At 39.2% G+C, this 15,487-nt stretch overlaps 2 protein-coding genes across 2 annotated transcripts in view; one reads left to right on the top strand and one right to left on the bottom strand.

Moving 5' to 3' along the window:
* Nucleotides 1-8,658, bottom strand: part of ATP8A (ATPase phospholipid transporting 8A1) — a 53,682-nt gene extending 45,024 nt beyond the window's left edge. The window contains exon 1 of the mRNA XM_072295939.1: nucleotides 8,272-8,658. Coding sequence (XP_072152040.1) covers nucleotides 8,272-8,314 — 43 coding nt within the window. The 5' untranslated portion in view covers nucleotides 8,315-8,658. The remainder of the gene's footprint in view (nucleotides 1-8,271) is intronic.
* Nucleotides 8,659-8,792: 134 nt separating this feature from the next.
* Nucleotides 8,793-15,487, top strand: part of Ptp10D (Protein tyrosine phosphatase 10D) — a 30,786-nt gene continuing 24,091 nt past the window's right edge. Inside the window, exons 1-5 of the mRNA XM_019040836.2 lie at nucleotides 8,793-9,119; nucleotides 10,380-10,626; nucleotides 11,847-11,953; nucleotides 12,972-13,158; nucleotides 14,413-14,619. Coding sequence (XP_018896381.2) covers nucleotides 9,042-9,119; nucleotides 10,380-10,626; nucleotides 11,847-11,953; nucleotides 12,972-13,158; nucleotides 14,413-14,619 — 826 coding nt within the window. The 5' untranslated portion in view covers nucleotides 8,793-9,041. The remainder of the gene's footprint in view (nucleotides 9,120-10,379; nucleotides 10,627-11,846; nucleotides 11,954-12,971; nucleotides 13,159-14,412; nucleotides 14,620-15,487) is intronic.

Below are 15,487 nucleotides of genomic sequence, written 5' to 3'. Positions count from 1 at the left end.
GAAAAAGTCCGACTTTTGTTTTGGAGCAGAGACTTTTTTCCCTTCCTTTCACGGGAGCTTACTACGGATTTCGGTTAAAAATGGAGGAGGATTGATTGAATTTGGAGGAAGGCTTGGAACTTTCTACATCCCCTCCGATAGATATACACTGTTAAACATTTCGGAATGAAATTCTGTGCAGAAGTCTATACATATAGCGCCCGAAAACCCCGCGTGATATGAATGCGGAGCGGAAATAATCTATTCAGTGGCGTGGCGTGCTTTGCGATATATCGATTGTTATGCCGTTTAAACCTATGGAAAAGGATCGACAAACAGGGTGTTCGCTGCGAACACCTTAATAATCGATTCTTAACCATAGGTTTAAATGGCATAACAATCGATGTATCGCAATTCACGCCACGCCACTGAATCTATTCTCCTTACGGAATGACATCTACTCTTTTTACGGAGCGTCATGCGAGTTTATGGCGCTAATTCCACTTCGCATTCATATCACTCGGAGTTTTTCAATTTTTCGAAAAGTAAAATAACTGTTTTCTTCCATTAAGTATTTCCTCCTTTTCTCACACTTTATTGAACGTTTAAAATCGGCAGTAACGGACCGAATGATGTAAAAATGTCGCAATTTCACAGTGAAATATTTGTAATTTTATCGCATTATATTGCAAAAATATTTCAGTATTTTCGCTGCATCGAGCTTCTTGAGTGCTTGGGTAACCTGAACTGCATGATTGCAACTAAGGGCACTTTTTGGGGCAAGCTTCGTAAATAAAAGGGAAAAAACTCTTTGGCCCACAGATCACGCTTTTGCAGTTTTGTCGTTTTACCCTGGAACATTATGTATACGTGATGGGACGTGTGCGTGTACACACGCACATGCAGACAACTTTTTTTTTTTTTTTTTTTTTTTTTTTTTTTTTTTTTTTTTGTATTTATACATATTCTGAGTGATAACTCGTGAAATCAGTGAGGAGAAGGGGGAAATGGGACCTGTGATAAAGCCAGGCAACAAACATCACCTCGGTTGATGGAGGAGATAGGGTTTTGATTTAAGACGATAGACCGGGCGGGAGAGAGGAGGGGAGGAGAGGGGGTGACTGGTCAAAGGGACAAGCGAGGTCGGCGCTCGGGGCGGGCAAAGGTAAACAATGATTAAAAGCGATGTTTGATTAAGTGCGAGCGGAAGAGACGAACGCAGGGACAAGATAAAAAACAACATTAATAAACGTGAAAACAAGGAAGGGATATAAAAGACGGACGGGGTCTCATCTCGCGGGATTGCCATGTTTTTTCGACGGCCAAAAAAAAAAAAAAAAAAAAAAAAAAAAAAAAAAAAAAAAAAAAAAAAAAAAAAAATGCCGAGAAAGAGAAGGGCACGAGCGAAAAGTTTGGATACATTCAATCAAAAGCCTATCAAACAACCAAAACACATTTATATCGAGAGATTCGTGGCAACTACCTACACGGTTTTCGAAATCAGCGAGAAAAGTTCGTTCCTGCTAAACTCGGTCCAATATTGCACTGTTTTACTGTTTAAACTCTCGGAGTACAATCCGGAGTGCATTTCACTCCGTAGCGAATGTTGCTCCCTAACGACTAGCGTTACCGGAGTGCGGGGCAGAGCAAACTCTTTTTGCAGGGTTAACGCCGCTCTCGTGGAGCGAATTACACCTCTTCCCATAAAAATAAATTTCTCGTTCTTTTCTCTCTCTCACTGAGTTTGTTTACATTTGGTCATTGATGCATCATAATGGGATCCTTTGAAAGTCAATATTTTCCCGATCCATCAATATGGATCCTCAGTACACTTATCGACAACCGATATTTTGACTTTTCTCAGTAAAAACTACACCACGAATTTAGTTAATGTTGATAAAGCCACTCGTGGGAAAGTGAAAAACATCTCTGGAAAAATTACCACACTGCTGCAATGTGGCCAATTTCCGTGCGTCGCTTTTGTTACCGTAGTGTTCTTTATCTTCATCGATAGTGAAATTCGAAGAACAAGCACCTCACTCGATAAGCGATGTTATGGATTTCTCGTCAAAATATATTTTTCTGATGGAAAACTAATGATAAGTATTTCTTCGGATTTTGACTGATTTTTCTTTATCCTATGCAGAAAAATATGTAAAAATTTCAAACGGTTAATTTTATTAGGGATAAATTACGTGACGTTCTTAGAGGGGAAGGGGAGTCGAAAAGATTACGTTACATCATTTTGTTTTTACGTGTCAAAGGATAGGGACCTATGCCACATAAGCGTTACAAGGGGGAGTCAAAAATGCCGAAAAAGTTTGTTACGACATTTTTAAACGTTCCCTTAGTTTTCCCTTCTAAAAAAGTAATAATAAATAAATGAACAATGGAAACGATTTTGGAACGTCGTAATTACAATCTTGTTTTTTGGCATTTACCATCGTAAAGAACATGGCTACTTCTCCGCAAAAAGGCAACATTGCAACGGTATTGCGCCGAGTTTGGTGGAAAAAATGTATGAAATTCTCTGATTTTTGTCGAGTCTCGAAAACAGTGGGCATTATACTATGAGGATGACGTCATCCACTGAACTTGCTAAAGAGCGATTAAGGTGATTCGTCACGGTTTCTGGTGCGGTCGGACTGGCATGCGATAAATCGCATCGACGTCAAAAACTTTATTGGTCTTGAAATAAACCCCCAGGTAAAAATTGGCGATACGAGCTGCGTTTCAAAATACCATAGGAGTTCTTGTAGCCGACTAAATAAGAAGGCTATTGAAAATCATATAGCTGGCTGTAGAAAGCGGAGCAAATCATATAGCCGGGCTATACGAAGCTATAGAAAAGTATACAGTCGGGCTATAGTTCCTATCGCCGGGCTTTACACTTTGTCGCCATTGGCTATAAAAGGCTGTAAGAAATTGTGTAGAAATTCGTGTGCTTCGGAAATCATTAAGTTTGATACGGAACTACCTTAATATTTACAAAACACACATTATATTCTCCTTTAAAACATATTTTTTTTCTTCAATTAAAATGAGAATAGTCCATACAGAGTGTGCAAACATTTCAAAATCATGAGTTGAAAAACGCTGAATCCGCGAGATTAAATATTAGAGCCTAACACAAAGCGGAGCGGCGACGCACTGGCGCCTACAAACCTAACAGGGATACTTCAAGCATTGCGCAATGCGTGAAGTATTCCTGTTAGGTTTGTAGGCGCCAATGCGCGTTTCGCGCTCTCTGCCCGCTGACCGCGCCGCAGCGTGCCACGGCGTCTGAAGCAACTATTTCACACCAGAGATATTGCAAAGTATCATTAGAAATTGAAGGCGCTCCAACATATTAAGAATGACAGGCATCATTCAAAAGTACGGAGCTTTCCTCGCAAAATAAATCAAGATACTACGGCACAAAAAGAGAGCGGTGGTCCAAAAACTAACTAAGTCCTAGTATTCGTATTTAGTAACGTTTAGCATAAACTTTATCGTCTGGCTGTTGCTTAGTTACCATCGGTTATATAAAAGGCTGTAAGAAATTGTACAGCCGGCTACAGAAGCTATTGGAAATCTTACAGCCGCGGCTTTAGGTCTATAGTATTTTGGAACACACATTCTAGCGCCAATTTTTACCAGGGCCTTGTATTCGATACAATCATTGATTTCTGTATCGAATGCGAAGCTTTTTCCCAAACAGGATTCTGCTTCGATTCCTCTGGATTTTGCCGATTCATTGGTTTAGAATGATTCTTCAGACCCATGGGAAAGGGCTGCCGTCCTCTCATGGGCCTCTCAGTGTCTACTAAAACAGGCTGGCCAAAAATCAGTACTTTTACAGTACTTTTTCGATACATTCCCAAAAAATTCGGTACCTCCTCAACAGAAAAATTCAGCACTTTTTCAGTACTTCCATTTGACGAAATTCGAAAAGTTTCAAAAATTTGAATTTCTCGCTTAAACTGCGACAAAAAGCCAAAAAATGAAAAGAGAATCCGGACCTTCTTACGGAATTTCCGTGCTTTTCCAGTACTTCCGGACCGCCCTTGAAAAATCAGTACTATTTCCAGACTTTCCGGAAATTCCGGACTTGTAGACACCATGTAGTGCTAAAATTCGAAATCTGTCGAGATTTTTTTACATAATCGATGAAATATATCGCATGCAATTCGACCACGTCAGAAACCTTGACGATTCACCTTAAGTATTTGGGGGGGGGGGGGGGTGGAGGGGAAGGAGAAACTTATCGATCGGATCGATCTTATTGAGCCCAATCCACGCTATCAAACTTTTCATCCGACATAATTGAACGAAAAGTTGAATGTGACGTCACATTCAAGTTTCCGTTCAATGTTTCATCGAATTGTCGTTTTTTCGCGTCAGTATCACACTTTCCAACTTTTCATCACGACAAGTTGCATTCAAGATTTGAATGAAAAGTTTGATAGTGTGAATTGGGCTTTCCTTTTGGCTGATCTACGTACACGACTTCCATCCAGGTGCGATTCTACGACCAACAGAACTGGCGTACCCATGAGAGGGATAAATGCGTGTGTATAGTAGGCTCAAGAGACCTTTCCAACAACGGAACGAGAGGATTTTTGTTTTTTTCGACGTATCAGAGTTTTGGGTAACATTCGAGACGCTGCTGTTCGGGAGTGCATACCGAACTTCCAGGAAACGGGCTACGGATAGGGTGTGGCGCTCGCTCCCCTATTCCCCCGTCTCTTTCACCCCCAAAGCTTTCTTGCCAAATATCACCATTACTAAAATCTCTCGAACATCTTGAAATTCAATTTTTTGACTTGGGTATAACTCGAGATCGACCGAGTATCTCGGTTATCCGGCTATTGCGAGACACTTTCTAATTAGTGAGCCCGGTGTCTTAATGCCTTTGAGAATACGGAAAGTTCATTCCGAAGTTCGGGACTTCAGAGGAGGTTCTGTGTGATTCTGCCTCATCCCAAGAAGCGGTGATCGCGATAAATACCGATTTTATATGTTGGTCAGCGCGATTATATCGGTGGCAATAGGTATCGAGATATTATCGCATTATAAATTGCAATATATGACGATTAAATCGCTACAAATCGCAATTTACGGTTCGAGAGAATCGTGATCAATTTTCGTCGATAGAGTCGAGATTCAATCGCCATTTATCGCGATCTTAATTTCAAAAATATCGCGATAAATTGTCGAGCGATAAAAGCGCGATTTTATCGCGATGAGATTGAGGATAATCGCTCAGATATTGATGATCCAGGTGATTATATCACCGATAAAATCGCAATATGTAGCGATTTTTCCGTTGAGAAATGCTACTAGGGCAGACAGACATAATCGTAAACTGTATGAAATTCGATGATCATCAAAAGCGTGGATCTTACAAAGCTTAAGTTGCCTCACGAGGTGGACCCAAAAAAGCCTCTACTGAGTGATAATTTTATTTTGAGGCTTGGTGCTAGTTCGTACCTACACAGATCCTCGTGGTTGCGTGCATTTTATTTGAGGTCTGAACCTTCGATTTGGTGACGTTGAGCCGGAGCCTAACAAAAATCTGATTGATTATTTTGAGCCCACCTACCGAGAGGTGGTCCTAAATAAGTTCCATGTCATGATCATCATTTAACTGAGTTCCGAGTTGATGGTTGTTTGGATAAATCTAGAGAGTAGTTCCAAGCCTTAAAATAAAATTCGCTTAATCAAGAGCTTGAAACGTTGCTTGGACTGAAGCGAAGGTGTCGAGCGAAGAAAAAGGCTAGTTTAGGGTGTAAAAAGACTCCATTCTCGTTAAAACTAATTCGCCTTCAATTTCTCGATAGGCAATGTGAGTGGCTTGGGAGCAGTAATAGTTGCTCGCAACATTTCAACCACACGTTCTCTCGGCTTATTCAAGTATTCATAGCTATAGCAGTTTTAATACACTACTCCTATTGTTCCTCACTCACTAGAACCAGTTCGTCTTCAATATTTCGTTAGGCAATGTGGGCGGCTTAGGAGCAGTAATATTTGCTTGCAGGATTTTTGTGCTGTGTGCACCGCCTTCTTACAACGTTCATAACTCACTCTCATAACCATTCGTTCCAACGTATTCCTGCATATTCTGTGAAAAATTCGCTCCCAAATTCCAATTTTTAAGCATCGAATAGTCAGTTTTAACTTTTTTTCCACCATAAGTGTCCATGTAATTTCAAAACTTAAAACATGTGATTCTCGAAATAGCAAAAACTGCACTTAAGCGCCTTGTCCTCCAAGCCCCTCCATCAGAGTTGAGGCAAAATTGGAGGGAGCTACAAAATCTCAGTGAAAATAAAACCTTCTAAAAGGTAAGATATTAATCTTCTGAAAACAGACAGGTAGAATTACGATTTTTTAAAAATAATTTTAAAAGTTCTGAAAGGGCGTGCATAGATCAGGATAAAGATATGATGAGTTAAAAATAAAAAATCTCTGAAAGTTGAAAAAAATAAACACAAAAAATGTTTTGTACCCCAGTGGTTGGTGCCCCACCAGTCTGTTCCCTCAGTAGGTAACAAAATTGGAGTTAAAAAAGTAGTGAATATTAATGAAATTCTTCCAGAGATGTAATTTCCATTAGATCTGAGGGAGGGGGGGGGGGGGGGGAAGAATGGCTAAACTTCAAAAAATTTCTCCCAGAACTACTTATATTCAACCAACAGGTGGTATGATTAAGAATGGGGGGAGGGAGGTTTGGAAGAAAGTGCTCATCCTTACCAAATACTTCAGCAAAAGGATGGCACTATGCAAAAGAGGGCGACATTTTTGTGGCTTGAATGAAAAGGCATGTATTTGCATCTCCGAAATCAACAGTAGGCGTATCATTATGGAGATGAACCAAGACGTGCACTTTCTCTCCATGTAATGAGGACCGAATGTACTGTGTTTTGAGATGTCATTCAAAACATATTTTTTAGGCACGTAACAGTAAGGCTTGAGCAATCATTAAGAGCAATACGGAAAAAATACATAATAATTACTCATAACTTGAAAATTTTCATTGGTCAATCTTTTTCCCATTCAGGAGCAGGCGGTTGAGTCTTGACGCGTTGGCATTTTCAACTACCTATCATTATTTAATAAGATCATTGAACCGATTAAAATTATTTTTGGGTTTTCCTTCTTGTGTCCTGAGAGTTGTTTCGTAGCCACAATAGATAGCGCGAGGATCACACACTTGTGTCATGCCTTGCGTCATATTCGTGACAGCATTTCAATGGCGTCTTTGATGCTAGATGCTAAGCTGGGCTCACTGACAAGTGTAATCTACTGATGAGGTCTAATAAGACCAAAAACGTCATAGATCTCTCGGCGTGACCGCAGCTTAACTTTCCAATGCATCTGCCTGAACTTAACACTCTCCTTCCCTCAATCTTGTACTGTTGCTCATTAACACTCAAACTTTTGACTCTAATGGAAATGTTTGAACTTGTTTGCCTTGCTCTCCCCACAAGATAGTGTGGACCCAGCAGTATTCTACCACCTTGGCTATATTTCTCTCCAACTCGTTTTCCCTCGGGTCGTTTAATCAAATTTCCTGGTTCAAGTATATAAATTGTCGTACACCAAACAGTTTGAGCCTCCCTCATCAAGGGTTTTCACATAGCCACCCACCCTCCTCGTAGGCGTAGCTAGGTCATTTTGCTGGGGGGGGGGGGGGCCTCCCCCGGAAAATTTTTGAAATTTGAACTCTACTTGAGCGCATCTCGAGGCACTTGTGGCGCTACTCTTCCTTCAATTTCTGCCTAAGAATCACCCAGTTGTTTGCATTTTAAGGTTAAAATACTTTGAAATTGTTGCATTCAACAGGTTTTTCTATTTATAGGCATCCTTTCGCGGGCCACAGCGACAGAGACTCACCATTGAAGAAGGTGTTTTTGCAACATCCAGAATTTCTGGGGGGGCCAGATGATACTTTTTCCAATTCTAGGGGGGGCCAGGCCCCCCCTTCCTACGCCTCTGGCCCCCCTGAACACAAGGCCCAACAGTTACACGGACTCCCTACACGGAAATCTAGTCAAATGTCCACACTAAAGTTAGCCGAATCTAATCATGTATCAAAGATATGCATGACTACAGGATAGGATTCAGTCAAAAACATCGAAGTAGAATTGGTAGAAATCCCAGGGGCTCTCACTGCTGAGTCGCTTTCGAATCTTATAGAGGAGAGGCAGTATCTTGCATGCACATACTATGAACTCTAAAACAGCAGTGGTTTGCAGGATTACAATTCATGGACAAAAAAAATTGTAATGATGTTCACTTTAAACTTACCCATTAATCCTCTTCGATCAGCCGAGTTCCGTCTCCAGACCATGTCACCGGGTGACCAATGACCATATTATCAGAGAAAATCTGTTGTGAATGAAATGACGGATAGTCAATCATTCAGCGCGAAAGTTATTAGAAATTGAGTAACGTTAAAGTATTTGTCCGTTGCATTGTGAAAATCATGGATACTTAACCTAAGAGGTAAATAGTAGAGATTTTTGGATAGCTAAAATTCAGATTTCGATCATGAAAAATGAAACACAAGCGCGCAGAGTAACTACACAGGATGAAGAAGCGATTTGAAATCAATACACCTCAGAAGCGCCCGAGAAACACGTTTTCAGAACAAAAAATGCAGTAATTAGGTAACTGATGATTACGCGATCGCCTTTTTGTTTTTATCCAATACGTTCAGGTTCAGCTTATCATTTTTTCCATGTCACCGAGATCTGGCAGAGACAGGGCAGACGAATGCCATCAAACATCAAGAAAACCGTTGGTGTTGGTTCGTGTTGTTATGTGTACTGGTACAAGTACAAGTGGTTGTGTTGTGTGGTACCGTATGGATTTCGCTTTTTAGATTTTAACTTTTTTTAGATTTTAGAATATGTTAGTGTCGATAATTCGCAGTCATGATAATCAGTGAATCTCATAAAATCCCAATCAATTATCAGTGCCAATCCATGTTATCCCTCGTAGACGCTGTGTCTACCCGTGCTTTACCGTGATTGTTTTCATTCATAAGTAGGGCACATCTCAATTTCACTCACACAATGAAATCTTCCATTTATTCCATTCCATCCATCAATACTCATTACTTTGTGTCCGTTTATCTCCTAGTTTTATTAAACGTAAGTAAATTCTGTTTTAATTTAGTCTTATTAATCTGTATGAAGCTTCATGGGGCCTGCTACACTTGGTGGTTAATGTCCAGTGGGTGTCCTTCGCAGGTGAATTAGTCTCTTGCGATGGTGGCTGCATATTGTGGATTGAAGTTGCTGCTGTGTTTTTATGGAATTAATGTCAAACTACAACAGACTCATCCAACTACATACTTGGGCTTAGATAATTTGATATTGGATACCCATTACAGTCCCTCACTTCTCAGGTTTTATTGGTGAAAGGGCCATGCTACTGGGGCAACTATAGAACTACATATCTCAGTTTGCGACATCTCAGTTTTCAGCACATTTCATTTTTTTCTCTATGATGTTACTGATGGTTTTTACATATTTTCTCCTTTAGTTTCTCCTCACCTTCTCAAGAATACTCCTTTAGAATTTCAAAATTAGAAACTTGGATAAATATATTGGGGAAAATTATGTAGGTAACTCCACAATGAAGATGTATGTTTTCATAGGTTCAGCATTGACAAATCTCAAAAATAGGTGCACTCAGAATGTCAGCCTTTGAGGTGAACGCGAGCGTAACCTCGAGTAAGTACATTAGCCTTCAGAGATCTATATTGCTATGTTCATATGAAGAGGGAGAGTGTGTCATGAAAATGATGTATTTACTAGTTTTTACGCTTTGATCTAACTGCGTGCATACTAAATGATCATTTGAATGGTTGTATAAAAGCAGCAACTGTCTGCACTTTCCACAAGGCTGACAAATTCCACTTGTGACTGTTACTGAAAGAACAGGGCAGTGGGACATTTTACGAGAGAGTGATTTTCATTGAGTAAAGGGTCTTTTCATCTCCATCCAAGTCTCTTAGAGGAAACTTGTCATTTTATTCTGAAGATTAATTTTCAAGCAGCTCCATTCATCATACTTAACTTAATTTTCAAATGATTTCATGCTGCTACCTACTTTCGTTTTTTTTCAAATTTTTTTTATTTTCCTCCACCCTTCCATAGCTGTCATGACAGTTAATTTTAGGGAAACCTCTTTTCAGGGTAAGAGTAGATGGTCCCCAGACTTTTCTCCAAAGCTGGGGTTGACTGTGGGGGTGGCAATTTAAATTGAGTGAAAGAAAATTAAAAAAAAAAAAAATGTTCCTCCCGAACAAACAAGATCCTTATTTTTGCAGTTTAATTAGAAAACTGTTAACTTAACAATTGTTATTTATCCTAAAAATTTATCAGACTTTTTTTTTTCAATTCAAGGCATGCTTCTGCGCTGATCTAGTGATCCAGATTCCAGGAAACCTCAGTCAAGACAGTGGCTCCTATCGACTTGACTACTCACCTCCTCATGGGAAACCTGCCCCGAACACAACAATCGCTTCTCATAACATCGAGGATGTAATTCAATTCTCTCAGTGCCTTCCTGGTACCAAGTATGATTTTTGGCTGTATTACTCAAATTCCTCTGTTCATGATTGGTTGACATGGACGGCTTCTGTGACAACAGGTGATTTTTTAGTTTTTATTTAATTCTCTTAAATTTGATTTTAGTTTTCTACCCTAAGTGGATTGTAAATACTACTGATCCGATGAGCAGGGCCGGATTTACGTTTTTGGCGCCCTGTGCAGAAATTTTCGAGTCGCCCCCCCCCCCCTCGCACGCCCCCCCTCGCACGCCCCCCCCTCGCACGCCCCCCCCGCCCCCGCCCGTGCATATCCCAACCTGACGGTCTTCTTTGGTTACTACGTGCTAACTCTCACTAAATACGAATTTTTCGAGTGAGTGAATGATTCTGGTGCAGAAACCAAAACCAGGTTCCTGTTACTGTTAACTACGAAACTAAGAGAAATGTTGACCCTTAAAGTTTAGGATCAAGTCATTTAAAAGATGGAACACAATAAATTAATGGTTCTCTGATGTACCTAATTTTGCAAGAAAATTCTGGTGGGACAAAAATAGGCATTTCATATGCATGCACAGGCACATATGGAGTAATAACATGCAATATTTACATTGTTAATATTGTAACGCCGTTCTTGTCTATGTCTCCAGTGCCTTTATACAATCAATCAACAATCAGAGCTTCTGAAATTTCGACGCAATTCTCAATTTTTTGCAGAGTTTGGAAAAAAAAAACCCAAAATTTGGCGCCCCTCAAAATCTGGCGCCCTGTGCAGCTGCATTGATGCACCATAGGTAAATCCGGCCCTGCCGATGAGCTTTCTCCCAATGCCTAGCATTGCAAGCCCATTTAAGAGCATTTGAAGCATATTCAAATTTTACACGTTTGAGTTTTTAGCCAATGGCACTCAGAGACTCGTCTCATTTCTTATCTTTCATGAAATTTGGTTCTTGAAAGACGGGTAAACTTCTCTTTCCATCTGTCCAGGTATCATTTGTCTTTCATTTGATAAGTATAAGTTTGCTGGTTCATTTATTCCATGTTATGCAGATGGTTTTCAAACCAGCTATTGTGAAAATCATGTTTTACATGAAATTCTAGGGTGAGACATGCATTGTGGTGCATTGCGCTTTAATTCATATTTTTCGACTAGTCAATACCAGTGAATCTTACAATATTCAACAGATTCTTTTTTTCCTTTTTATGCCTCAACAAATACAGTTAGCCAGTTACATCTACAGATGTAACTACAGATGATATTATTTCCTTAAGCATGTGTATTCACCAGAATTTTACTCACTATAAATTCTATTATGCATTTCAGCCCCTGACCCACCATCAAATCTCTCTGTAAATGTCAAAGGTGGAAAATCGGCGCAAATTAGTTGGAGCCCACCAGCACTGGGTCACTATTCTGGGTTCAAATTAAAGGTACTCATTACTATGCACCACTCGTATACTGTAATTTTTTTTTCTTGGTTGTAGAAGAAAAATTGGGAATAATAAATTTAAAAAAACTTTAATCATTTTAAAATTGAAACTTTAAAGAAACTCCTTTTGCTGAAGAAGTAATACTTACATAAAAGTAAAGGTTTCAGAGGGTTAATATGTGATCAATTTTAAAATCAGCTCTTTGTTTGATAATGAATAGTAAGAGACGAAAGCTAATGTTGCCTAACTGATGAGGGGGTGCTCTTTCCCTACACTCAATTGAAATTCCTGTATTTTTTACCAAAATTCATTGTCAGTTCCCCTTAAGGAAAAAAAAGAAGTCTTTTCCTCCAAAATAAGTAAACCTTTCTCTGCCAAAATTTTGTCAAAATAAAAATTTAAAAGAAAAATCCGATAGGGTTTTTCTATTTCATGCTTCTAAGCAGAGTGAGTGGTTAGAAAATCTCTGCACCTCTAGACTGATAAAATCTCTAATTACTGCTGTTTTTAGATTTTTCTTTGTTCTTTTTCATTGGACACGCAAGAAATGGCACACAAAGTTTGCATAGGATCTACATTTTTGTCCCCAGATCAAAACCTTGTTTTGAAAGTTTCTAGGAAGTATATCTCCAGTTTTGCCTATAATCGTATCAACCTGTGCCAAAGTTGGTACAGCTTAGGAAAATGAAAAATTGAAATTTTACTTCTGATCTATCTCGCATGAGATAGTCCAACCATGTACCAAAGGTAAGGTTATCAAGATACTCCAAACTCAAGTTTTATAATTGTGTGACAGTGTATACATGATAGGACTGTATTGATAGGAGAGATAATATAATGACCGTATTGCCACCATTGCCTCTAAGGAGAATTTCAAATGAATTTTATCTGAACTAATGCTTTCGTAGATAAGATGAGTAAATCTCAATGCATAGCACTCCAAAGTTTGATTTTACAAAAATGTTGATTTTTGGTGTCAAATTAATCAGGTAAACTAATATAATTTATTTCATTCAAGGTGTCGAGTTTATCGGAAGCCTCTCCATTAAGAGTCTCTACGCCTCCTAGAACCATTCCCCTAGGAGAAAATGCCAGTCCGTACATGTTGCGAGAGCTAACACCAGGAGGATCATACCAAGTCCAGCTGTTCAGTGTTTATGATAATAAGGAAAGTGTCGCATACATATCTCGGAATTTTACTACAAGTAAGTTAACTTTCTCCAAAGAGTCAGATACACCTGCGTGCTTCATGCGCGTCTTGACCCAAAAAGTAGGATCTGATCCAACTTTGAGTGAGTTACAGGTGGCAAGTTGCAACCTGATTGGCTATGAACATTGCCGAATACAGCTGAAGGCCTACTTGCTGCTGAAGAAGCTTGTCTAGCTCGTAGGTGTATCTTCCCCTTCACATAGTAATCAGAAATCAATGCATGTATTTCAACTAAGATTGTTACAGATGTTAGTGCAAGTCTAAAGAAAATTTCTGTTACATTTTCAAAGCCTTATTGTCCAACTTTTCACAATGATGATATGTAAATCTTGTATGGAACTATTTAAATCTCTTTCAGTATTTTCCCTTCCCATGCCCCAAGTGCGCTCAACAATCGAGCTTTGGCATAAAAAATTGGGGGCGCGATGGAGGCACCCAAAAAAGTTGATGTTCCCTGCCAATTTTTTCTAATTCACAATAGCAAAGTAGCAGTAGCTTATGATGTGTATGCAAAAAGTTAATTTGACTCCTAAAAAATCGTAGATGGTGCTTATTATTTTAGGGGAAAGGCAGAACGCTGATCCGTTTTGAATTTAACAATTTTGAACTGAAGCCCAAAGTAAAATTAGATTCTGATGCAGGATGTGTAGGATCTGAAAAAACCTGGGAAGATTGTGATTCTATAGGGAATGAAAAATCTGGTAAAATCCAAGAATTTTTAAAGGACTCAATCTTACAAACCAGATATCTTTACTCTGAGGCCGTTTTGCCTAGAAATTTGGTGGTTATGTTGACTGAGGGCGATCGGATTACCCAAAATTTGACTAAAATTAATTTTGATCTCAACTTCGGAGAAAAATCTAATTTCTCCCATACAAATATGTGAGAAAATCAGGGGATTTCTTTGATTTCCCTGTAGGATTTGTCTCCCAAAATCAAGGAAAGTCGGGAAAATATAACAGCTGGTCCATTGCTCATCAACGGACTTTCAGCAAACTCTTCGCGGCTATTGTGAATCAGCTTGAGCTTTTTTTTTTGTTGCTCTAAGTTCCTGAAAAGATTTGGAAATGTTTGACTTCTAATTTTGGATCCAAAAATTGTTGTAAACTATTCAAATGCTCAATTTCAAGGTTGCCATTTGAAATTGATCTGTATCAATTAATTGCAAAAAATTATTACTGAAACGGACTTGTTATCTGCCATGTTTTTGAAATGTTGAACCCATCATTCTTCTTCTCTTTTCTTGCAGAGCCAAACACACCTGGTAAATTTATTGTCTGGTTCCGAAATGAGACAACACTCCTTGTATTATGGCAACCATCCTACCCAGCCAATATTTACACCCACTACAAAGTGTCAATACACCCACCGGATGCCCCAGAAAGTGTCCTTTATGTCGAGAAGGAGGGAGAACCCCCTGGCCCAGCACAAGCAGCCTTCAAAGGACTCGTCCCTGGTAAGTCATTAACCGCTTTAAAAACCTATATTCTATTCCAAACATTGACTACTGCACTGGCTCACAGATACCAACACATGTTAAAACCTGGCGAGGAGTATAAAAGTTACAATAGAATGACAGTTCTATGCTCTTTAAGATACTGCAGCAACTCTTAGTCAAACTAGCCGACCAGTAGGGGTAGCTGCACTGGGACCTGAATTGGTCTGAAGGGACCATAGACTAAAAAAGCTTCAGCATTCAACAAGTCAATGTTGGATTCCTCACTGTTCATAGTTATATTCTTCAAAAAAATTTCAATGTAAGTATTTCTGTCAGGCAGGTAAATAACTCCTAGAATATGAATCGTCAGCTCAATATCTTGTTTAATTTAATGATAGCTGGTGCTATTAGGTATAACCCAGCTTGTCACAGCAATCTGCGATTGGGCAGATATTCCGGCTATTTCTTTATTTCTGGTTTTTCCTCCCCATCTCATGTTAATGAAGTTGTGTTCAAAGCCTTCTCAAGTCATGAAACTTTCATCTTCTTTGGTAGTACCATATTACGCAAAAAGGGTGAAAATCGTGGAAAACCTTGAAAATTGCATCATATTAGGCTAAGCTACTTACTTCTGAGTGTCAGAAAGTGAGGAATCTCTCTGCTTATACATCTCATTAACAAAAGTACTTTTCTAACCAATTTTTATTTTCTCACTCCCCCTGTGGGTAGAGAAAGTATGACTATTTTTCTTGCCTAAAACCCAAGTAGAAATCAGTATTTTTTCAAATGCCGTTCATTGAATTTCCTCTCAAGTTGCAATGTGCTATTTTTTATCATGCTAAACATACAATCATTCAATTTCCTCCTGACCCCATGGCTGCTCCGT

This window comes from Bemisia tabaci, chromosome 2 (assembly GCF_918797505.1).
Source record: "Bemisia tabaci chromosome 2, PGI_BMITA_v3".
NCBI lineage: Eukaryota > Metazoa > Arthropoda > Insecta > Hemiptera > Aleyrodidae > Bemisia > Bemisia tabaci.
Note: the sequence above shows the minus strand (reverse complement) of the source record. Positions and strands in the feature narration are given on the sequence as shown.